This window comes from Gopherus flavomarginatus, chromosome 14, assembly GCF_025201925.1.
Source record: "Gopherus flavomarginatus isolate rGopFla2 chromosome 14, rGopFla2.mat.asm, whole genome shotgun sequence".
Taxonomy (NCBI): domain Eukaryota; kingdom Metazoa; phylum Chordata; order Testudines; family Testudinidae; genus Gopherus; species Gopherus flavomarginatus.
In genome coordinates, this window is record NC_066630.1 from 19879868 (window position 1) to 19904818 (window position 24951).

Consider the following 24951-nt stretch of genomic DNA (forward strand, 5'->3'; position numbering starts at 1 on the left):
ATATTGCTCCACCAGTGATTTGTTCATCTTAATGGGTGAAAAATTATGGAGGCGCTCTTATAACTCCTTAGTTAAAGTTGCATTGTGATTTCCACTTCAAGCAGGGCTAAATCCTTCAAAAATATATATTAGTCTCGCAGAAGCATTCAAAGTATCTCTGTTGCAACAAGATTGAGATCCTTGGATTTGGGGCATTGCACATGGGAGAGGAGGGATTCACTTAAAGGGGCCTTCTAAAAATGGCCACCTTTGGAAGTTTACAGGAAGGAGTCTCATGATTCTTTGGGTCCCTAGCACTAAAGAATGCCAACAGGTGGCTGTCTGAAAAATTAGTACCTCCCTTCTGAGACCCCCAACTCAACAGCATCACATTTTTTAAAAGAACATTATTGCAATAGCATAAATCAAAGGGTTTTTGTTTTCCACCCTGGATGGTACTGGAATTTTTTGTTGGGAACTTCCGGTCCCTTATGCTATATTATGATACTCCAAAACAGCATTTAGGGGTCCTGTGATATGATCCACTGCCTACAGAGGGTCAAATACAGAAAGGAAGGAAGAATGAGTAGATAAATGGTAGGCCTCAGGGACTGAAATTAAATGGTTGATGCTGGGAGAGCAGCTGATGATAGCCATCTGTGCTTCCATTCAGACATCCGTGAAAGTAATGCTCCCTTAACACCACTGCCCCGGTGTGACCCACTCCCTTGAATAATCCTGCTCTGGCAGAGATGAGAAGCAGGACTCTATGCAACCAAGAACATGATCTTTGAGTAACCTGGCAAGCTGGCTTAGCAGCAGAGATCAGGGCTACATTTCTGACCTCCCTGCAGGAGCTGCTACTCTCACTTTCCTTGCCTGCTTCTTCTGACTATTTGTTACAAGTAAGAGGCAAGAAAAGGGAGACAGCTCTAGTTGCAGGTGGATTGAGTAGAGCTACAAACCCTACTCCTGAGCCAGCTTATCCGTCTGATGAAGACCCTGCTCTGGGTTGCAGGGGATACTGTGCTGAAGGAAATCAGCTTTCACTGACACCAAGCTTAGCCTTATCACTGAGCTCTCAGGATACTGGAGAAATAGGACAGCAGCACTCTGGAGGGCTCCAAGTAGCTCCTGGGCGTATCTCAGACCCCTTCATCTCAGGGCCTCCATCCCACCCAGATACTTGATGTTCCCCTGTATCTCTGCTCACTTTCCCTGTTTTGGGAATTGGAATTTATCCCTTAGGGGAGTTAAGGGATAGAGGGACTTGAGGCAGGTGGGAGAGTCCAGGTGAATGGGGGATGTGAGGTGGAAGTGTAGGGGAGGAAATCAGAAGGAAAGTATGAATTGAACTTGAAGAGGTTGGTGGAGCTAGCAGTGGTGCAGAAAGAATCTCCTTCCTATATCGTACTTGAATGCTAGAGAAGAACTCTGGGCCTTGTTCTTTCCCAATTTAAAAAATAGCACTTGATAAGCTTTCTTGGGGCACATAGCACTTCAGAAAATGACAGCTACAGGACAAGAATTCAGGTTTTCTGTTCAGGTGTAATGGAGAGGAATTTGTAAAGGTTGGTGTGTTCTTCATAACTTGAAAGTATCAAGCAAGTGTTTTTGGGGGGTAAGGAGTCTACATGTTTGGGTGATATGGCATATGCACTAAGACTGTCTTAATTAATGGTTTCCTTGGCTTTTTCAGTTTGTACCTAAGCAACATTAGCTGAAAAGCAATACATTTTTGGAATGAGGAATATATTTTTTTAGAATATCAAATAGTTTGGGTCATTTGTATACTATTTCATGGCAGGGATGGCACAAAAAGTCTTCTTCTTAAAATTGAATTGATTATTTTGAGTTGTATTTTTCCATTGACACATTTATTCTTTCACATTTTAGCAAAAGCGATAGCATTTTGTTTTCCGTTATATTTGTTGGAGAAATCCCATTTTGTCATAATTGGCAACTAAAGGTTAAATGGCTGAGCCTTCTTAAGCAACAATAAATGTGAACTAGAGTCTCCCAGTGTCCTAACACCCTGCTGGGACAAAGGTTCAGTACTGAGAAGAGTGTTTGATAAATTATGGGTCCGACGTCCCCCACACTCTTTAAGCCTTTGTTTTTCAAAGTTTTCTAATCAAACTGCTTTATCATGCAATTTAAAAGATGAAACATAAAAAGAACTTAACCTGAAAACTGAATGTATTTTGAATTTTTTTGCAGTTATTGCAGAAGTTTTTTGTTTTAGATTATTTACGTATCCAATACAATTTAAAACATACATTTTTTACATATTTTATTGGATATGCAATATACTTTAAATATTGAAGTCTGTTTCCCCCCCCGGCCCCGGAAAAACACAACACAGACACTGAACCAGTTTGACGTCGTATGTCAGTCAGAATGAAGTTTTCCTAAATTGCACAATGGGCTATTGTCAGTCTATAGTTCCATTGTCTGTCTACCATAATGCTGATCTCCAGTTCAGTCATTTTATTGAAATAGAAATAAAGTAATTGCAATGAAAAGTTGTCACTGGATAAATGTGTCCCAGTTGGAACATGACTAAAAGCCATCCTTTTGCCTTGGCATTTATCTGACAGAAGCAGCTCATTACTCATAGTCACTGTTCTATTTCATTGCTTTTGCTTCTTTAATTGAATAGAATCAAGCACTAAAATAACAATTGTTACATAATGTTTCCAATAATTTTGGTATTTTAATAACATAGTATACCTTAGAGGGGTTATCTGAACAATGCGGGAGAAACATTTAGCAGTGTCTGAACATTCTGTTTATACATGCTGTATTTCACTAGCAACTTTAGGAATTATGAACTTGAATGCTTATGTACGGTCAGTTTCATGTCTCTGTGCTTTTTGTATATTTTGAGGGACAGCTGCAACTTTTTTTCTTTGTTTGAGTGGATCCTGCTACAAATGAGAAAATTGCTATGTATCTAACTTTGCCACAGGTTTTAAAACTGGGCATGAGTTTGTGAGTGCATTTATATGTATATTTCATGTTTTCATTATTTCTGTAGAAAACTTGTAATACTTTGATGAATCAGTGCTTGGTCTGTAGAGTTATGCTTAAGATATCAAAGATCATTTTGTGTTCATTATACAACTTTCTCTTTCAAGCATGTATAACTTGTCCATTTAAAATCTTTGGGTAACTAAAAATAAATTGTATTGTTGGATAATTTACCAATAAGGTAAGTGGGCATAGGAAATCCTGTAATTTTAGCACTTTTACACGATAGCCATATAGTTTAAGGAAAGCTTCAGGATGTGCAGAAGTGAATTAGCAATCAGGGAATGGGTATGAATTACAGGAGATAGGCAATACAGAGCCCTTGTTGAAGGGGAAAAAAGGGACTAAGAAAATGCAGAAGGAGGTTGTTTAATAATATTAAGTTACTGTTTTTGTGAAAACAGTAAAAGGATTACTTTGTTTGATAGGTTAAAACAGATAGTAGATCAGATTCTTCTTCTTCTTCTTTGAGTGCTTTCTCATGTCAATTCTATTCTAGGTGTGTGTGTGCCCTCATGCACAGATGTTGAAGATTTTTACCTAGTGGTATCCATAGGTTTGGCTGTGGCACCCCGTTGAGTGTCGCGCTAATGCCCTGGTATATTAAGTGCCACCAGCCCTATGCTCTCTCAGTTCCTTCTTATCGCCCATGACAGTTGGTCGGAGTGGCTTGTCTTGCATTGCAAGAGCGTTAGAGGTTCTTTACAACCCATTGTCTATCTTCTTTGTATATAGTTAGTTAGCCATTGAGTTAAGTGTTAGATTTGTTTGGTCGTTAGAGTCCTGGCTGGGACTTCACCCTGGAGTGAGGCATGCCCCATTCCCCCAGCTTCAAACCATGCTTGTTATGCAAGAAGGCTGTCCTCCAAGCTCAAGGACACAAGGCTCTATGGCTTTAAAGACTCCGGTGCCACCCTCCACTCCTTGGGCCTTCATACCCCTGAGCTGTTCTGTCTTCCACCTCCTCCGCCTCCCAAGTTAGGTCCTGCGGGACCCCCTGGCTGAATACCTACAGGAAAAAGGACAGAGACAAGGAGTTTAAGCGTTGACACCAGTCGTCTTCCCAGTCATGTGCTCAGCCTGGCACTTCCAGGAACCAAGGAAGCTAGAAACAGGCATTTTGAGGGTACGCTCAAGGATGGCACCCAGTCATATCCCAGGATCCACCCTCATACTCTTTCCTCAACCACCTGTGCCACTTCCTGTTAGCCTGGTCATGGCTGACCTTGGACCATTGGGTGCTTAACATAATATCTTCAGGTTACACCCTGCAGTTCGTGGTTAACCCTCCCTCCCATCTTCCTTCCTTGTCACTCTTCAGGGGCCCTTCTTAAAAAGCAGTGGAGGAGGTCCCTCAAGACATGAAAGGGAAAGGTTTCTACTCCCAAAAGCAAAAGGGGTCCTCAGACCCATTCTGGACCTGTGTCACCTCAACAAGTCTCTCAAGAACTTGAAGTTTCACGTGGTCTCCCTGGCCTCCATCATCTGCTCCCTGGATCTGGGAGACTGGTGTGCTGCCCTCGACTTGAAGGACACATATTTCCATATTTTCCCAAGACACAGATGCTTCCTCCATTTTTGTTTGGCCAGTGCCATTTCCAGTTCACTTTGCAGCCCTTCGGTCTCTTTTCAGCCCTGAGAGTGTTCACAAAGTGCATAAAGAGAGTGGCCGCTTACCTGAGGAATTGAGGTGTTCAAATTTACCCATACCTCAATGACTGGCTAATAAATGGCTGGTCCCGGGATCGGATGCGTCGTCATCTTGATCTGGTTTGCTCCACCTGCCACAACCTGGGGCTGTTAATAAATGAGAAAAAGTCAACTTTGATTCCAGTGCAGTGCATAGAGTTCATTGGAGTGGTCCTTGATTCTACTCAGGCCAGAGCCTTACTCTCCGAGGCCCGGTTCCGAGCCATGGTGGACCTGATCTCATACATGCAAGTCCACTATCTCACCAGCGCTCACACTTGCCTGCGGTTGTTGGGCCACATGGCAGCCTGCACTTACGTGGTCTGGCACGTGCGGCTCCACCTCAGGCCCCTGAAGGCGTGGCTAGCATCAGTCTACATCCCCAATAGAGAGATCATGGACCATGTAGTCAGGGTCCCAGACCATGTACTGTCATCACTCTCACAGTGGCAGAATCTTCCATCAGGTTGAAGGAAATTCCATTCACGGCTCCATCTCCATCGGTGACCCATCATCTTTGATGCCTTGGACCTGGGGTGGGGGTAGGGAGCCTACCTGGGTGATCTCAGCATGCAAGATCATTGTTCTAGTCATGATCACTCCCTACACGTTAATGTCAGGGAGCTCAGAGCAGTTCACTTGGCCTGCCAAGCCTTTCTACTTCACATAAAAAGCGGGGTGGTTCAGGTCCTGACGAACAGTACAGCAGCTATATTCTATTATCAACAAGCAAGGTGGAGCCAGATCATCTGCCCTTTTGCCAAGAAGCCCTTGGGCTTTGGGGCTTCTGTGTACAACACAACATCCATGTCATAGCTGCACACCTCTCCGGGGCCAGGAACACTTTGGCAGATTGCCTCAGCAAGACCTTCTTGTCTCACCATGAGTGGTCCCTCTATCCAGAAGTGTTCAGCCTTGTCTTCCAGAGGTGGGGGACTCCCCAGGAGGATCTTTTGACATCCAGGCAGAACAGGAAGTGCCATGTTTTCTGCTCGATTCAGGGGATTGACCGAGGCTCACTATCAGATGCTTTTCTGCTCCGGTGGTTGGGGGCTCTGATGTACATCTTCCCTCCAGTGCTGTTAATTCAGAGTCCTCATGAAGATCAAGCAGGATAGGGCGACGATGATCCTCCTAGCACTGGCTCACCCACACTAGCACTGGTTCGGCACACTGCTAGACCTCTCAGTGGCTCCTCCTTTCCAGCTACTGCTCCAGCCAGACCTGCTCTCCCAAAACCCTGGTAGTCATCTGCATCCGAATCTGATGGTGCTACACCTAGTAGCTTGGATGCTGCATGGTTAAATGCAGAGGAGCAGGAATGCTCGGCTGGTGTCCAACAGGTCCTGTTGGGCAGCAGAAAGCCCTCCACCAGAGTAACTTACCTAGCCAAATGGAAGTGGTTTGCTTGTTGGTCCTCAGATAAAGGCATTTGGCCCAAGCGGGCCTTGCTGCAATTAATCCTGGACTACCTTCTGTATCTCAAGCTCCACAGCCTGTCCCTTTCATCTGTTAAGGTCCACTTGGCCACTATCTCAGCTTTCCATTCACCACTCGAGAGTAGGCTGATATTTCGCCCAGTACATGACAGCCAGGTTCCTCAAGGGCCTCGAGCACCTCTACATGCAAGTCAAGGACCCCGTCCCACTGTGGGACCTGAATCTTGTGCCTTTACAGCTCAGGGGAACCCCTTTTGAGCCTCTCCTTCCTGTTCTCTCCTTCTCCTTTCCTGGAAGGTCATGTTCTTGGTTTCAATAACATCTCTGAGTCTCTGAGATTAGGGTGCTTACCTTGGAACATCTCTTTACAGTCTTTTACACCTGGCTTTCTTGCCTAAGGTGATCTCAGTTTCATAATGGCCAGGACATTTACTTACCTGTCTTTTTTCCAAAGCTGCATAATTGAAGGAGGAGCATAGGTTGCATTTCCTAGACGTCAGGAGGGCGCTAACCTTCTACCTTGAAAAAACCAAGCCAACAGGATAAAAGGTCATCCAGTGTCTGCTCAAAGAATTTCTTCTTGGATCACTGCCTGTATTTGCTGCTGCTACAATCAGGCAAAGGTGCCCCCTCCAGCATTCGTAACCGCCCATTCAACCACAGCATAAGCCTTGGGCAGCTTTCCTACCCCAAGAACCTATCCAGGACATCTGTAGGGCAGCCACCTGGTCGTCCGTCCACACATTCATGTCCCATTACACACTTTCCCAGCAGGCCTGGGATGATGCTGGCTTCAGTAGAACAGTGCTACAAGCCACAAGACCTTGAATTCTGAGCCCACATCTGAGGATACTGCTTGTGAGTCACCTAGAATGAGCAAACGTTAAAAGAAGAAAAATTGGTAATCTACCTTTTCGTAATTGTTGTTCTTCAAGATGTGTTCTCATGTCCATTCCATTACCTGCCCTCCTGCCCCTTCTGTCGGAGTTGCCAGGAGGAAGGAACTGAGAGGGCGTAGGACCAGCAGTGCCTAATATACCAGCACATGAGTGCAGCACTCAAGGGGGCGCCACAGCCGACCATACGGATACCACTAAGGCAGAAATCTCCAATGACTATGCTCGGAACACACACACACCTAGAATGGAATGAACATGAGCAACACATCTCGAAGAACATCAGTTATGAAAAGGTAGGTAACAATTTTTTACTCTGTTTTTCTTACTCAGCTTTTTTTCATTGCTTTAATGAAAGGATTTCCATTGCGTAGTAGTTTTCATTAATTTATTCTTCTAACAAAATAATTAAAATAAAATAAATTGTAACCTTAAATTCGTAAAACCCAGTAAATTAAGATTTAAGGTTGTCCCAGATCTTTAATGCTGCTCCTTAGCACACCACTGGATATGGGAATTTTTATTGCAAGATTACATAATCCCTTACAATTATGGTCTAATTTTCAAAGTTATAAATATTTCATACACAGTTTATTGTATCAGATAATGCATGTAAATAGGTTTGAAGAGTTTAGAGTTTAAATTTTCCTTGAAGTTCTTAACACTTATTTGAACTGAATCCTAGAGAGAGAACTTAGTGGACATAAATATAACAACTACTGTGGAAAAAGTGGCTTTTGAAAATTAAATGTATAAAGTAACAGCAGAATTTTGAAAGGATCAGGGAACTCAGTTCTGTGTGATTTTCATTTCTTATCTAGAGCCTCCATATATAGGCCAGTTGTAAATCGGTAGCACTTGCTCAAAATGCAAGACTTAAGATGAAGTGAACAAAGAGTGAGTTGTGCACACAGTTCAAAAAGATTTAGATCTGCCATGGAAAGCAGCTAGGAGATTGACAAATGGATTTATGTTAACTATAGATAGGACTGATATCTTGTTTTCATTTTTTACCCATGTACTTACTTTCCAAGGGACCCAGATCACTCGTACATTTTTGCATATATACACAGAAGCAAATAAGTTAGAAAACAGGATGTTTATATGTCTCTGGAGACCAGAATACACCATCTAAGGAATTCACAATTAAGCTATACCGTAGCCATGCTAATGACTTGTTTAGATCATTTCATTAATAGAGAGTAGGTTTTTGGTATGTTGGGCATGACAGTTTTGAAATTTAGCCCGTTAAAATTAGTTTCAGGCATGAAAGTGTTTCTATTTTAAACTTTTTCTCTCCCTTGTTGCTGGGTGAAAGACCCACAAAGAGGAGAAACTGCGTATGCAGAAAGCGCATGTAAAAGCACAAAGTATATGTATGAGTGAATAGGGGAGATAGGAAAAACAAATCTTTCTGTATTCTAGTTTTAATAATCATCTAACAGTAGCTTTATTTACAAAAAAAATCATACAAGTGTGGATTTTTTTAATTGACTGCATTCAGTAATTTTGCTATTAATCTGAGGCTCAGTTTACACACCAACTATGTATATTCTGCAGTTGCATTAGCTTGAGCCAGTAAGCAAATTTTTCCCATTCAAATATTAATGAAAGTATGCATATTTGGCCGCAAGCTATTTTAATAGGATGCTTAAGTCCATATTAGTACACAAATACAATATTTTCTTCTCCTTACTAGGGTGAATTATCTTTAAAAGTATAAATATTAATTATTGAAAATAGTATTACTTTCACCATTTGGCTTGTCTTGCAATGTGAAACTCACTGCTCTTTACAGTAAGCCAGAGAAACTGGACTTTGTGCAGGGAAATGATGAGGGGCTTGGAGGAAGAGAAAGGGATATCCTGCATCCAAAGCCCACAAAGCAGGCTGAAGCCCCTCCATGGTTGCTACCCTAATCTGCTGGCTGGAATATAGTCAGCGGTCCTTTTGCACTCTGTACTTGGAGATTTTGAGCCATGTAATCATAAATTCAGTAGCCCAACAACCCCATCCGAGGAAGTCTTCTGGGGTCTGATACAGATCACCACTACCACCATCACCCCCACTGTGGCTTGGGGCGCAGAGGTTTCTGGGCAGTTGCACTGCCTGCAGCCTCCCCTCATGGCAATCACTTGTGTAGCAACACTTCACTGGTGTAGTGCAGAGAGCCTTGTGATGGCCCTTCAAGTGAATGGATATTTCCTATAGAGTTGTAGTGTTTAAATACCTAGAAACAAGGGTAGTAAATCCTACAGAAATACCTATAAATAAAACTAATACTAAATAGGATTTCCTTTATGCAGAAGACAACATAAAAGTTATTGTGTAAAGCAGAACACAAAGTTTTAGATAAATGTCTTGACAATAAAGCTTTGTGATCTATTGAGGTAGAATGGGCTTTAGTCCATACTGTTTGCATGTGCATTTGAGCAGTTTAGAATTTTGTTAGGAGCTGATCTCAGTAGGGATTAGACATTAAACTATGAAATAAACTATTTGTGAGGCACCTACAGATTACAGATATATACTGTATATTGAAAGCAATAAAAAGGCAGATCAAACAGGTCTTAAGTTGTCCTACTAGCAACTTTGGTATTCCAAAGAACACAATCAGAAATCTATAAACTGGTACTGCCTCAATCTAACAAGAATATAGTTAAGCTGCTATTCCATGTGGCTTTTCCAAAATAGAGCAATTTATCTCCTTACCTGTGGTTGGAATGGGAGTATCTTATACCATTCTGAATTCTTCTCTGGTTTTTCATCCATTCTAAAACATGATTTTTGAATAGTTTATTTAAGTGGTAAAATTCTCATTGTGTTTAATAATTATTTTGTGTTATTTCCTAAGTTGTCAAGAAAAATCTAACCTATTTCCCCTTTACCGTGTTTCTGTTTATAATAGAATTTCAATCTGTATCAGCAGTTTTATGAAGGTGCCTTGATTGTCACCAGTAAATATTATTTTTGAATGAAATGCACTATGTCCCGCCATCTCAAATAATTCTTGACTTGCAGTCAAGTCTATAGAGAACTTCTCCTGTCACACACACATTGTTGAATGAATAAACGATTTCTGAATTTCATTAAAGCAAACCATGGGAACACAAATATTTAGGCTTGGCAGAATTATTAATTTTTTTTTACATTTTTGACAGATAAGACTATTATCTTTAAACATTTTTATCGACCTTACATTTTCACAGTTTTGGATAATTATTGGGGGCAGGCAAGTATTTAATGACAGCAGACATTAAGATTTAAAAAGTTGAAACTTTATAACTCTTAAAACAGATATAGTCAACTTATAAAATACACAAATTAAATATTCTTAAATCAATAAATCATACCTATTTTGAAATATATTTTCATTGGTTTGTGTGTGTGTGATAAAACTGACATTTACAGACATTTATTGATTAAAAATCTAACCCCTCCAAGCCTACATATGTAGATCCTGTTATTCCAGAATAGCATAAACATAGCAAAGTTAAAATAAAAAGGGTAAATGTGGATGACCATTTTAGTACATGGCTGAATTATGATAATTTACAATCAATACATGTGCTTAAGTTAAATTTGAAAACAAAATTTAAACATCTCCACAAAACAGAATAGATGTAGTTCTAATATGGGCAGTGCTCTCTGCTTTGAGAGTATAAAAAAGGCACTTTAAGGTTGCTTTTGAGATGAACATATGAACGGTGTGAAAACATGAAATCCTTAATGTGTAAAAAAAAATAATGCAATTTTAATGGAAGAATATGCAATTATCTGCACATCGTAGATCATATCAAAGTTACTTTTTCTTACTTGAAACATGCAGTAAAAAGCACCATAGACTTTAGTTAAAAATATACTTTTAATTATCTCAAGAATTTTGAATATTGAGACTCATAAGTGTATACACATACATTATTCTATACCTGAATATTTCTTGGAAACAAGAATTCTGTCAGGAAACAAATACATGAAGAGAATGAGTAGAGTAGCCTTAATTACTCTTTCCTTTTGTTTTTGGAATCTCATCTACTCTTTTATATCAAATGGCCGTCCTGTTTGTTTGTTCTTTGATGCGCTGAAAATAAAAAGGAGTTCGGGTTGTGCTGCATACAAGCACTTGGAGCCATGGAAAATTCCATTATGTAAAACAGTTTTGTATTATGTTAAAAATAAATCAGGTATTGAAATGTTCTGTTTGAAATAGTGTTTGACCCATGACTAAGAGAAAAGCAATGCATTTTTGTAGTTAATGTAAACTGTATCAGATTTAGAAAATGTTGATTGGGCAAAACGTCTGCTTGATATTATTAAAATAATGCAAGTCTGTTAAAATGCATGTGACTTCCTTTGCAAGCTTGCTGTGTTAATGGCAGATTAATGCCAACCAAACATTTTCTGTTACTTATAATATCTTTTCACTTTAGAAGCGTACTTGGCCTAATTCTACTGCAGGTTTACATATTATTTCACCTGATTATTTTTTTGTTTTATTCTGTTAAGTTAGTCTGCTGATTTGCATGAAAAATGACTAACCAAACCTCATTCTTTGTATTCTTTTCTTTGAAGTCGTGTGATTAAGACAGACATGGAGTTGGAAGTTCTGCGGTACACCAATAAAATATCCAGTGAAGCTCATAAAGAGGTAATGGATCCTTTGCTGTTAATAATTTTTGCTCTTAGTGTAACTGTAGTATTCAGAAAATGTTCCCAGCAACCTGAATTGCTTAGTAATGAAATAATGGAAGAGCTGGATAGAAAGAGAAGAATAATAGCCCTCCTATTATAGCCCTATAATACATGTTGCATTGTCCTTGAGCTCACCGGCTCACTTGTGATGTGGAGGAAATGAAGTTTTTTGGGACAAGAGGCTGACGTGTCAGTGGAAGGTGTCTGTTTGCAATCTATGTAGTTACTATGTTCAGGTAGACTTCCGTGCACTTGTGGAGGAGGCCAACAAGTTTCTGACCGGTTCCAGTGTGGGGTCAAAATTTTGGGGGCTGTGCACAATCCGCATAGTCCAGATTGCTTGTAGCCTGGGACAGTCAGCAGTTGCTCTCTGTGAGAGTTTTTTTCATTGCCTTTGGTTGATCAGCTCAGCAGAGGATGGGCCCCTCACTGTTGAGACTGTCAGATCAGGATAGGGCAAATGTCCATCCATGCTTGGTTGAATGTCAAAAGGAATTTTAGCTCAGACCCACTGTTTCAGTTGAGGTCTTTGGGAGTGAGTCTGTCTCAGTTGCTAACTTCAGACAACACTGGGCCAGCAATAAGACTTTCAATCAAAGGTCATAAATCATTGACATTTTTATACTATTATAGCATGTGAATTTCTTCCTTGAGGAGAGAAGTTGATGAAGGATTCCAGTGGAGCCTGCCACTCCATGGTTGCCTGGTCTTAATTCCCCTCTGGGTTCTTCATTTAATTCACTTGCAGCTGGGAGTTTTAGCGTAATGTTCCCCCCTTAGAGCCTAATTTATTAAGTTCACACAAAATATACAGTTCTTTTGGCCCTTACAGCCTGAAACCCTTCTTCCCCCTCCCTTTCGCATTTCTCTTACTTCAGGGTTTCAAATTCCTCCTCTGTCTGCTGCCTGGTTCCCTCTGATTATCCCCACTTTGGCCTCATAGCCTCTCTGAAGAGACTTTCCCATAGGTCTTTCCTAGCCCCAATTCCTGGGCTCAAATGTCTTTTGCCCTTGGGACAGAGTCTCCAAAATGCTCTTTTCTGGAGCTGTTCTTGACCCCTGGGAGACTTCTCTAGACCAGGGGTTCTCAATCTTTTTTTTTTCTTACCTGAGTGGGGACCGCCCCCGCCCCCAACAGTCTGTAAAAACTCCACAGCCCATCTGTGCTGCCAGAATTGGTTTTCTGCATATAAAAGCCAGGGCTGGTGTCAGGGGGTAGCAAGCAGGGCAATTGCCTGGGGCTCCAGACCACAGGGGACCCTGCAAATCTAAGTTGCTCAGGCCTTGGCTTGAGCCCCAAGTGGCAGGGCTCAGGGTCTGAGCTTCAGCCCTGCACAGCAAGGCTTTGGCTTTCTGTCCTGAGCCCCAGTGAGTCTAATGCTGGCCCTGCTTGGGACCCTCTGAAACCTGCTTGCAGCCCCCTAGGGGGCTCCGCACCCCTGGTTGAGAACCACTGCCCTAGACCGCTAATATCCTGGCTGGCCACAGGAGAGCTGCCTTTCAGCTCCTCACTCTGTGATCCCTCTCTGAGCTAAGAGCACTTATTTTTAATTCTCAGCAGGTGATCACTTGATTCAAGCACCTGATTATCATCCTCCTCTTAACATGTCTGTCCTTTCTGAGATTTTTATCTCTAGCAGCTGCCTAAAACCTTCATAATAAAGGCAACTGCCAATGAAAGAAAACTGCTAAAAATAAAATATCTCAATGAATGTCTTAGTTTCAGATGATAAAATCAAGATGTGGAATCTCTTTTGCAGGGAGAAAAACCACATGCGAACTTCAGTAACTTTCTTCAGTGACTATAGTATTATAATTATTTTTTTTAAAGCTGTTTCATATTTCACTTCCCTCCATGTTTTACAAAAGTGAACCCCTTTTGTACCAAATCCAATAGAGCTTTCAGGATTAAGTTTTGACTTGGTAGTATTTTGATTATCAATGTCATTTTATTCAGGTACACTTAAAACTACTGAGCTTATTTTATTGCATGAAATTGCAACTATTCATAACTATTAAAATAATAGAGCTTGATTTCTAATTTAATTTAAAATAGATTTATAGGTAAATTATGTATATAATATATTTTTAAAATATAGGTTCTCTGAAAATCAGTCGTAAGTAATATTATCTTAATATACCTTCTTACTAAGAATGTCCCCTGTTAATATGTATCCCATAGGTAATGAAGGCAATAAAAGTGGGTATGAAAGAATATGAGATGGAGAGGTAAGAGTGTCTCTCTCTGCATTTATGATAAAAATAGAAAAATGTATTTATGTTAACAGTAAAAGCAACAGTTGAGGAAAAGCAATAACATTGACTGAAGGGAGATTGAGAGCTCATTGCTGTTTCAAGATTGTGTTTGAAGCATTATTTTTATTATTTACAAGAGGCATTTCATCAGTTCAGCCAAGTCTTTGATGGTGGTTGATTATCTTTGGATATGACTTGGTGCAGGATAATTCTGTTCTTAGACTTTCTGTAATTTACAAAAACTTTACAAAATAACCAGTATTATTGCTTGAATGCATCCAATAAAAGTTTTAGGGGTAAACATTGCCATTATGCCTGTAATGCTTACAGGGCTACATACGCGTATTTGAGGAGCTCATAAAATGTTCAGAGGTGCTCAGTTACATTTCAGCTACAATTAGAGGCAGCATTGCTTACGCTGTGAGCTTCACTATGCTGGACCTGTGATGGAAGGATGAGGGGCTCACCCTCTTAGGCTCACATTAGCTAGTGGGTATTATCACATTTCTTGAGACAAATCATTTGGAGTACTATGCATGTACCTATGTAGTCAGTAATAACATGTACTATATGAGACATTATTTGTCTTTTGACCTTGCCTGAAACCAGAATGAAAGTTGTCATATAGTATACTAGGAGTAATGCAACAAATGAAATCTGAAGCTAGACGGCAACAGTGTTTACCAAACCACTGAAAGAGAAGGTAAATTTTTGAAACGGGAGCATTTTAGGATGTTACCAGGTTTAGAGTACTGGGCAGCCATTTTAAATAAGGGTTTGACTTCTATTAATTGAATAGACTAGTGGCATGTCTAGATATGAAGGTGATAAATTTTCAACTTCTTTGTCAAAATTTCATCCATTAGCTCATCAGCAATGTAACTGTCCTCAAAACTGCTTTATAAAAATGTCCATAGTAGCAATAGTATTTAATATTTACACAGCGCTTTCCATCTTCAAAGTACTTGCCAATTGTGAGATATTTCTCAGACATCTGTCTTTCTTAACAGTTGTCTGCAGATTCCAGAAAGACTTCTATTTTGCTGTATTACAGAGGTAAATTCCTGGTCAAAATAAGGAAGATCAAGGGAACCTGATATTTGATATCTTTTAAGAATTAGGGTGCAAAGCCTCTAATTCTGCTGAAGAGTAAACAATATGGGCAAGCAAACCACAGTTATTTCTAAATAATATTTTAATAAAATGTACCTGCTCTATTGAATATGCTTTAAACTGTTTTGCTGCGTACAGTTACATATCCTGCAAAAGCTAATGGGGAACAGCTCATAATGTGTGTGCATGTGTATGTGCTCACTCTGTTGACCCATTCCAACTGCAAACACCTACAGTAAAATTCTGGCTTCCCTGAAATCAGTGGGAGTTCTATCAATGCCTTCAGTGGTGCCAGGATTTCACCCTTAGCACCATTGAACATTATGATCCTGGTAATCCAGTCTTAAAACTATATGAGGGATTCAAATATGCTCTATATTTCAGGGCAGAGCTTTTCATTTCTCACTTTTCTCTGTAGTTAGTTTCTCCAAATACATTTCCATTTTCAACAGATTACTTGCTGCTGATGATAAAAAGGGATGTAGCCAATTGCCTATTAAACCCTTTTAAAATTGCCTTCTCTTCTTCCATTTTGATACATTAGACTTTTTGAAAGAGGTTGAGGTCATTCTATGATGAAAGAGGTCTCAGTGGGCTACCTGTATGATGTCGGCCTTTGTTATCACACTGGATGTTTCTACAACTACAGTTAGAACTTGAGCTTCCACTATTATGCAGAATATCTTGCATGCTTCAGCTTTCATCATCTGATCGCTGTTCCAGAAAGAAGAAAGTGAATCATTTAAAAAAAATATTTGAACCCTTTTGGGTAAGAGGCATGTCAATAAAGTATAAGGAAATACAATTTTAGAAAGAGCCCATGAGATTACTCAGACTGCATGCAAATACACCAGTTAATATAGTCTAATACAGGGGTAGGCAACCTATGGCACAGGTGCCGAAGGCGGCACACGAGCTGATTTTCAGTGGCACTCACACTGCCTAGGTCCTGGCCACCGGTCCGGGGGGCTCTGCATTTTAATTTAATTTTAAATGAAGCTTCTTAAACATTTTAAAAACCTTATTTACTTGACATAGAATAATAGTTTAGTTATATATTATAGACTTATAGAAAGAGACCTTCTAAAAACGTTAAAATGTATTACTGGCATGTGAGACCTTAAATCAGGGTGAATAAATGAAGATTTGGCACCTACTTCTGAAAGGTTGCCAACCCCTGGTCTAATATATGAAACGTCAAAGAATTAAAAAAAATTGTGAAATATATGTATATGTATATATATCTAGAAATATATCAAGAACTTACATAGTAGCCTTTTAAACTGTTGATTCTGTTCAGCAGCAAACAGCTTGCACCCTGCAACTTAATCTATGAGAAATATATACCTTAGATAGTAGCACAGAGTCATTGCCAGGTAAGTTATCAGAATTATCATTTAAGCAGAACAAACTTTCCTTAAGAGAATAAAGAAGTTTAAGTCTGTGTGAAGAAGTTATTTTTCACTCTCCCACACCCTCATCCCAGGAATTTAGTTGTCACTCTACTGGCTTTCTGAACTATTTTTGCCAGATTCTACCTTGGGGTACACGTGCACAAATTAATCAGTGGCTGTGGGTTTTGTGCAAAGATGTTTGAAAACAGACATTGACCCTTACATATATGTGTCTTGGAAAACAGGTTTATAAAACACTTTTTGTTCATTTTGCTTTACTGTATATGTGCCTGTGTGAACACACATGCCTTCTGGCAGGAGGAGTGGGGTAGCCATGCCAGCTCTTTTCCCCTCCTTTCAGGTCCTGAGGGGTTGTCTTTCCCTTGCCATTTTGGTCAAATATCCCTCCCACTGAGATGTAGGGAATAGTAGAAAGTTTTATAATAGTCTAGAAAACTTTTTATATAATAAGCAATATAAAGAAAGTATATTTCCATTTCTATGATTTTTGTATCATTCTCTGAGAATTAATTGGAAGGAAGTATAGTAAATTGTGGCAAACTCTCTAGATAATCATCCTCTTTGATTACTAGGGTTGAAAGCTAACTTCAGAAGTATGCTGAAAATATTCTGTCTGATTAAGGCTTAGTGCATGATGTTAAACCAATACCACATTACTGAGGTATATCAAAAGATCAGCATATTTAACTTCAGGCACAACCAACCCACCCTTTTTTTAACTTGATGTTCTTTAATAACTGATCAGTTAACTTTAGAGAGACAGTCATGCCAGTTATCTACAAATAGTGATTCAAAGCATGAACATAATACTGTTTCTGTAGATCATGCTTTGGATTTGCTCTGGCAATGTTAATTAATATTGGTGATTATCTGGTACTTTAATTGAAATAGCTATTTACAATCAAAGTGTAGTTCAGCCAGTACATTATGTTAAACTACAACAAAAGGTTACCAGAGATCTGTTTAGCATAGGAGGAAACGTAATGAAGTAATAAAAGCCCAGTAGTTCAGTCAAACTGTTCAACATAAATGTATCTATAAAACTATTTCAGCTGAAAGTGCTAATTAGGAACCTATTATTATCTGTTTTATCACCTTTTGAAATTATGCCAGTATCTGACCTTTCCTGTGCACCCATCCATGTTCACTAGTCTCCAGGTTACAGCTTTTCATCTGTTGTTTTTGTTAGTTTAATATTTACAAGGTCAGATTATAAATCATTGTCCCTCTTTTAATTTGTATTTCTTATTGGAAGAGGAGGACAATTTGATATCTTTATTTTTACTTTGTTCTGTCAGTTTGATTTGATCAGAAAGCAGTACAAAAATGTGTTGCAGTAACAGAGGAAGAGTGTAGAGAGAAACCAGTCTACTTTATCATAAGCGCAATCCCGTTAGCTGTTTCGTATATTGTCTGAATGTTGTCCATCGTGCTTGTAAGCTCCTCAGAGCGAAGTTCTATATCTGTAAAGTCTCTAGCAAATGAGTTCACACATTTCTGTGCACATTACACTATCATGTACTTAATGTTGCTCCTGATAACAGGACAAAGTTAAAGACATAAACTGAAGGTCGGACTTGGATAGTTGGATGTAAGTGTATGTAGCCACCTCTGAATTCTTTGTAGTGGTGGAGACCAGGAGGATTGCAAAGTTGTTATGCAGACAGCTTTAGGCTAGATTGTACCCTAGAGTCCTGGCCCTGTACTGAAGATTGTGTGGGCACGGTTCCCAATGAAATATTGGGAGACAAATTGTGAGGAATGAAAGAAACTTGATTGATCTTACCATTTTAATCTACCACTATTAATTCAAATTATATCCTTAGTGGCACAAGAGCTGAGTACTGTCATATGGTTTTTATGAGGTCATTCACCTTTTAGCAGGGAACTGCCATTGCCATGAGTTTTCTGTGGAAGTTATTGTATGTGGATATATCCAAGGATCATAGAATATCAGGGTTGGAAGGGACCTCAGGAGGTCATCTAGTCCAGCCCTCTGCTCAAAGCAGGACCAATTCCCAAGTAAATCATCCCAGCCAGGGCTTTATCAAGCCTGACCTTAAAAATCTCTAAGGAAGGAGATTCCACCACCTCTCTAGGTAACCCATTCCAGTGCTTCACCACCTCTGAATGAAAAAGTTTTTCCTAATATCCAACCTAAACCTCCCCCACTGTAACTTGAGACCATTACTCCTTGTTCTGGCATCAAGTACCGCTGAGAACAGTCTAGATCCATCCTCTTTGGATCCCCCCTTTCAGGTAGTTGAATGCAGCTATCAAATCCCCCCTCATTCTTCTCTTCTGAAGACTAAACAATTCCAGTTCCCTCAGCTTCTCCTCGTAAGTCATGTGCTCCAGCCCCCTAATCATTTTTGTTGCCCTCTGCTGGACTCTTTCCAATTTTTCCACATCCTTCTTGTAGTGTGGGGTCTAAAACTGGACACAGTACTCCAGATGAGGCCTCACCAATGTCGAATAGAGGGGAACAATCACATCCCTCAATTTGCTGGCAGTGCCCGTACTTATACAGCCCAAAATGCCATTAGCCTTCTTCGCAACAAGGGCACACTGTTGACTCATATCCAGCTTCTCGTCCATTGTAACCCCTAGGTCCTTTTCTGCAGAACTGCTTCCTAGCCATTCAGTCCCTAGTCTGTAACAGTGAATGGGTTTCTTCCATCCCAAGTGCAGGACTCTGCACTTGTCCTTGTTGAACCTCATCAGGTTTCTTTTGGCCCAGTCCTCTAATTTGTCTAGGTCCCTCTGTATCCTAGCCCTACCCTGCAGCGTATCTACCACTTCTCCAAGTTTAATGTCATCTGCAAACTTGCTGAGAGTGCAGTCCCTGCCATCCTCCAGATCATTTATGAAGATGTTGAACAAAACCGGCCCCAGGACTGACCCTTGGGGCACTCCGCTTGAAACCGGCTGCCAACTAGACATGGAGCCGTTGATCACTACCTATTTAGCCCGACTGTCTAGCCAGCTTTCTATCCACCTTATAGTCCATTCATCCAGCCCATACTTCTTTAACTTGTTGGCAAGAATACTATGGGAGACAGTATCAAAAGCTTTGCTAAAGTCGAGGAATAACACATCCACTGCTTTCCCCTCATCCACAGACCCAGCTATTTCCTCATAGAAGGCAATTAAGTTAGTCAGGCATGCCTTGCCGTTGGTGAATCCATGGATGGATGAGACCGTAAATTGTATTGCACATTCCCTTCCATATGTAGAAGCAGCATAATTAAGAAAAGGTTGCCAAACCTTTCAAGAGACAGTTTTGTCCAGTGGATAGGGCACTGGACTGTCACTCTGGAAACTTCAGTTCTATCAGGATCCCCCTCCCCACTCCCTTAGAAATTTTCCCATGATACATACCATCAGTTGCTGTGGAGCCATCCCTACTGTGGTGCAGATCCTGGTGTTGTGTCCGCAGAATCTCTACTACACTCCAGCACCTGCCTTCTCAGGTGCAGTGTCACTCCCCATCCCTGAGAGAGGACACAGGCTGGAAGCCCCAAGTCAGCTAATAGGAGGAGCAGCCCTGGCCACCCCACTGCCCGGTGCACTCACACCGGTTTGGCCTTGTGGCCCTCTGTCATGACAGAAGGTCGGCAGAGCCAGCCCTGATGGGGTGGGGGGGCCAGAACTGCTGCTCATCACTTCTACGTATGATGTGTACCATGCATAATGTGTGATATGGCTGCCAGTGCCAGTGGATTCTAGTACCAATTCTGCTACTGATCTGATGTGTAAACTTGGATGAGTCACTTCATCCATCTCTCCCTATTTTCCCTCCTACAAATTTTGTCTGTCTTGTCTAGTTAGACTTTGAACTCTTTTGGGGGCAAGGCCTGTCTCCAAATGCTTGTACAGTGCCTAGCACAATGGGGCTCTGGTCTCATTTGAAGCCTCTAAGTGCTACTGTAACAAAAATAATAAGGAGTAAGCTTTAAAAATAATTAAAACCCACTGTCTCGTGGCAGTGACATTAAGAATGAAATACTGAGAAGGCTACTAAAGAGATTTTTCTCTCCTGACTTGCAGTATTTACAGTATATTTCTATTCCCTACTTCACTTCACAGCTTGATAAACAAATTTGAGTTCTTTATCCTATATCCTTTTTAGTGTTGTCTCTGATTTCTAAGTCAGAGTTTGGACTATGAGATGAGTTGCTGTCATATCTGTCAGTGTTAAATTTGCACTATCTGTGAAGGTCTGCAAGCACTTTCATGGATTACAGCTCTCATCTTTTATTTATCTCTCTTCTGCTTCGTTGGAACAAACTGAAAAGGGAAAATAGCAAGACCTATTTTAGTTTCCTCTGGGTATTTCCCTTTTGCCAAACAGTGATTCTGGATTTTCTACTTTGTCTTTTAGTTGCTTTTGTTCTTTGAATATTACTCACTACAGCAATTGATCTCTAAAATTTTTGTATTTAATTTTTCATGCTAAGCCCAATTTACAAATTTGAATTTCATTTTGGGTAGAGTCTTGTAATTCCTCAACATGTTTTATATACATGATTAGTAAATAAAAATGACCTTATTACATTCACTTACAGCAGACGTAGAGCCCCCTCCCCCACCTCCAAACTTCTAGAAGATTGAGGAACAGGTGAATTCAGCTGACAATAGCTTCTGATAGAGGAACAGATGTTACATTGTTCCTTGACTGTCAATGGTACTATGTATCTTATAGATAGGAGTTGTTAGTACTGTGGAAGTGACATGGAGGCATTTTGCTCCCGAAAATTGTAGGTGACTTGTTGTGTAATTTTTAAAGATTGTGCATGTACCCTCCCACCCCCTTTTTTTCCTCCTGTGAGAAGTATAAAGACATCCTGAAAAATGTGTATAGAGGGGAGTAAATTTTATTCTTTAAATTTTTTCTTGTTTTCTCTTTTGTGTTCCATAACGATACAAACTTCTGTCATATACCAGTTACCATGTGTGATGGTTTAGTACATGTCTGCATGCGTCTGGACCAATCTGCAGACTCTATTTTGTTTTGTGAATGCCATTTTAATTATAAGACTATACTGTGCATACATTTATGCCTTTTACCCTTCAACTTGTGCTGAAACCTCGAGTGAGGTGTTAGGAAAAATTCTTGCACCTACTGGAAGACTAACAATGCAAATCAATCCCCTATTCAAATGTCAGTACCAGATGACACCCAGAAGATCCAGCGCTGCCAGATGGGCTTGTAACCAAGCCAGAGTATCACCTGATGAGAGCTTTGAAGCAACTGAGGGAACTTCAACTTTATTTAAAACAAAACAAAAAAACTTGCTTCAGCAAGGAGGGGAGGGAGCAAAGCAGGCCCAGAAGCAGAGAAGGCTGTGTAGTAATAAAAGGAGAGGAGGAATCCTGGACCGTTTAAAAAAGGCACTAACCAAATCCCAAAGGGCTCTTGGCGTGATGAGGAAACTGAGGAAGGGATTTCTGTGAAGGATTTGTTTTCCACAGGTCTATATCTATGTTGTGCTGTCTAAGAGGTAAGCGTGTGTGTATATGTGTGTGTGTGTGTGTGTGTGTTTAGAAATTACTTCGTAGAATCTCTGTGGTGCTTGCTTTCACTGCCTTAGTCCCAAAGAGACAAACAGTAAAGCAGAGGATACACAGCTTCAGTGGAACTCTGGGAGTGTGTATTAGCTATTGGAGAGGTTTATAAGAGCAAGCACTAGTTTCAGGTCCCAGGCAATTGGACTGCAGGTTCTTCAAAGCTGAGAGGTGTCGGATGTAGGATCTGCATCTAGAGTGTGCATAGAGGCCTAGAGCCAGAGAGAGACGACAGCTTGTGGGATCCTGTGGTAACCTTACACCACCGGAGCTCTTCTAGAGTTTTAACATCATGGATTTAACTTTTCACTATGTTAGATTAGATTATGAACTCTTTGGGGCAGGGACCATCTTTTGTTTTTGTTTGTACAGCACCTAGCACAATGGAGCCTTTGTCCATGACTGGGTTCCTATGTATAACTGTAATACAAATATTTATAACAAATTGAACTTAATTCTGAGTACTATGCAAGTTTTTTTTGTAGAAGGTTGTGATATAGACATTGTTGGTCTGGTGCTGGGAACCGTGGCCAATGGGAGTGAGTGGGCACCATTTGGGGCGGGGCGAAGGCAGCACGCAGAGCCACTTGCCATGCCTCTACCTCGGAGCAGCAGAGACAGGTCGTCGCTTGCAGGGAGCCACCCAAAGTGAGCGACCCTGGATCTGGCACCCTGAAACCCTTTCCGCACCCCAACACTCTGCCAACCCTGCACTACCCGGACTATAAACTGGAATTTAATGAAGATCAGAAATGCTGATTTATAGAGCTTTTCAGTTGGTGAAGTGCCGGATAAAACAGCTTTTCCTGTAGTTAAAAAGGTTTTCCTAATATCTAATGTGCCAGATCTAAGTTTAAAGTTGTCATTGTACTATCTGACACCCTTCTGTTATAACATTTTGACACTTACAATATTTTATTATGATTTTTCTGTTGCTTACCCTTCTAGAGGCCAAAAGGTCCAGAGCCTTGATTTTTATCTAGGTTTTCAGTGTGACTGAAAATGACCAGCAATATAAACCTGTAGCTCTTTCTTTAAATACATATAAACTCAAACATGTCTACAGTAGTAGAAGCAGCAGCAGCTTTCTTTTCACATTAGTGGTGTCCTCAATTTTTATTGAATCTAGCATCAGGAAGACATATTGAGCTAATTAGCATTACTAATGACAAGCTAAGATTGCAGATATGTGAAATGGAACTCATTGTAAAAGACAGCAGGCTGAGCTAATTATTCATTTGCTGTGGATTTTCTTCATGCCTGCTCAGACAAGTCAAAAGTAAAGATTCTACCATATGTGAGGCTTTATTGGCATTATGAACTTAAGTTGTAAAATGTACTTTAATTGCTGTGCAACTGGAGAGAGCAACATTTTGTATTTGTTCCTCTTCTTTCTGTGACCAGAACTGATACATTATTGTGGTCTGTAAATGGAAGTCCTGACAACTTCAGAGTGGAATGTGTAGAATATTAAGATTGTCCATTAATAACAACTTGTCACACACTGACCTTAATATCAAAAACATTCTAGAAAAGTGCAAAGAAATTGAGGTTCTGCTCCCCACTGCCACCATGCCCCGCTGCATCAGAACCTCAGATATTCAACTTGAAACTGAAAAAAAGATTGTGAACCGTAGCAGTTTCTCTGTACAGCCAGTGGTGATTATGTCGGCATTTTGGGTCACTGAATAGCACTCGTGTGTACTATGTGTTATGAGGGTGGCTGTGTATTTGCTAGGAAGCATAACTAAAGATGAAAGTTTAAGTAATTAATTATTTCTTAGAGGCAAATCCGCCCTCCCGTGGTTTGAAACTTGCATAGGAAAAATGAAAATACATCTGGAATATCAAATTTAGCTAAATTAAAAACCATTTGTTTTTACCCTATTTGTTCTTCTGAATAATGAAATTTCCCTATGGTTCTTTGGAACATCTGTTAGATAATTACACTGCAGAAGTGGTACTTTAGCTCAGTTTCTAGAGCTAGGGCAAACGTGATTATGCTGCAAGCTTAAGTCCATGTTTTATAGAAAATCTCATTCGAGGCTCTGTTGCAGTCAAGTGCATAAAACTGTGACCCATGGATTGGTCCCTGTGGGAGCAATTATTCTTTACAGTGAGCTTTTTTCAGCACTGAATATTATAAATGTCAGGAAAAAGTTTAACCCCAGTAACTCTAAAAGAATGTTTCCATATCTGCTGGTAAGAAGATCAGTGTTTAGTCGTTGCATCTACAGGATATTTCTGATTAAGCTTGTTTTTTAAATCTGTCTTTTATCAAAAGTAAAATTTTTAAACTAAATTTTATATCTTGTTTTGAAAACAAAATAGAGGGCTGGATCTGGCAGAGAATACAACATACACATCTGGGAAACCTAAGTTGGAAGCGCTCACTCATTTGGTGCATTGTGTATTGAGAAATAAATTTCCTTGCCTTCCAGTGACAGATGGGGAGGAAGTGGAGTGAGCACAGTGTTGCCTAGGAACACACGTTAGCATTTGATACCCAGTAGGAATCAGTGAACTGTTTTGGATTTAAAAAAAAGAAGAAAGAAAAACATCTACATCTACAACTATCAGTCTTGAAGGGAGTGGGGAGTGGGGATTCCATTGGCCTGGTACCTGCCTCTAATATGCCTACATCCTTTTTAGGAAGAGATTGCATTTATCTAGATTTTCAGGATGAATCTATTATGAGAGTGCCCATACTAGGTCAGACCAATCTGGGTAAGTATCATGTCTTCCAACAGTGACTGGTGCCAGACGTTTCAGAAGTAACTAGAAGAACAGTGATCTGTCTCCTGTCATCCAGTCTCAGCTTCTGGCAGCCAAAGATTTAGGGACACTCAGAGCATGGGGTTGTGTCCCTGA

General features: G+C 40.3%; 1 protein-coding gene across 2 annotated transcripts in view; it reads left to right on the forward strand.

Moving 5' to 3' along the window:
- The window catches only part of PEPD (peptidase D), a 225587-nt gene that overhangs the window by 64004 nt on the left and 136632 nt on the right, over positions 1 to 24951 (forward strand). For both annotated transcript variants that reach the window (XM_050922831.1, XM_050922832.1), the window contains 2 exons: positions 11609 to 11684; positions 13911 to 13957. In XM_050922831.1, coding sequence (XP_050778788.1) covers positions 11609 to 11684; positions 13911 to 13957 — 123 coding nt within the window. The remainder of the gene's footprint in view (positions 1 to 11608; positions 11685 to 13910; positions 13958 to 24951) is intronic.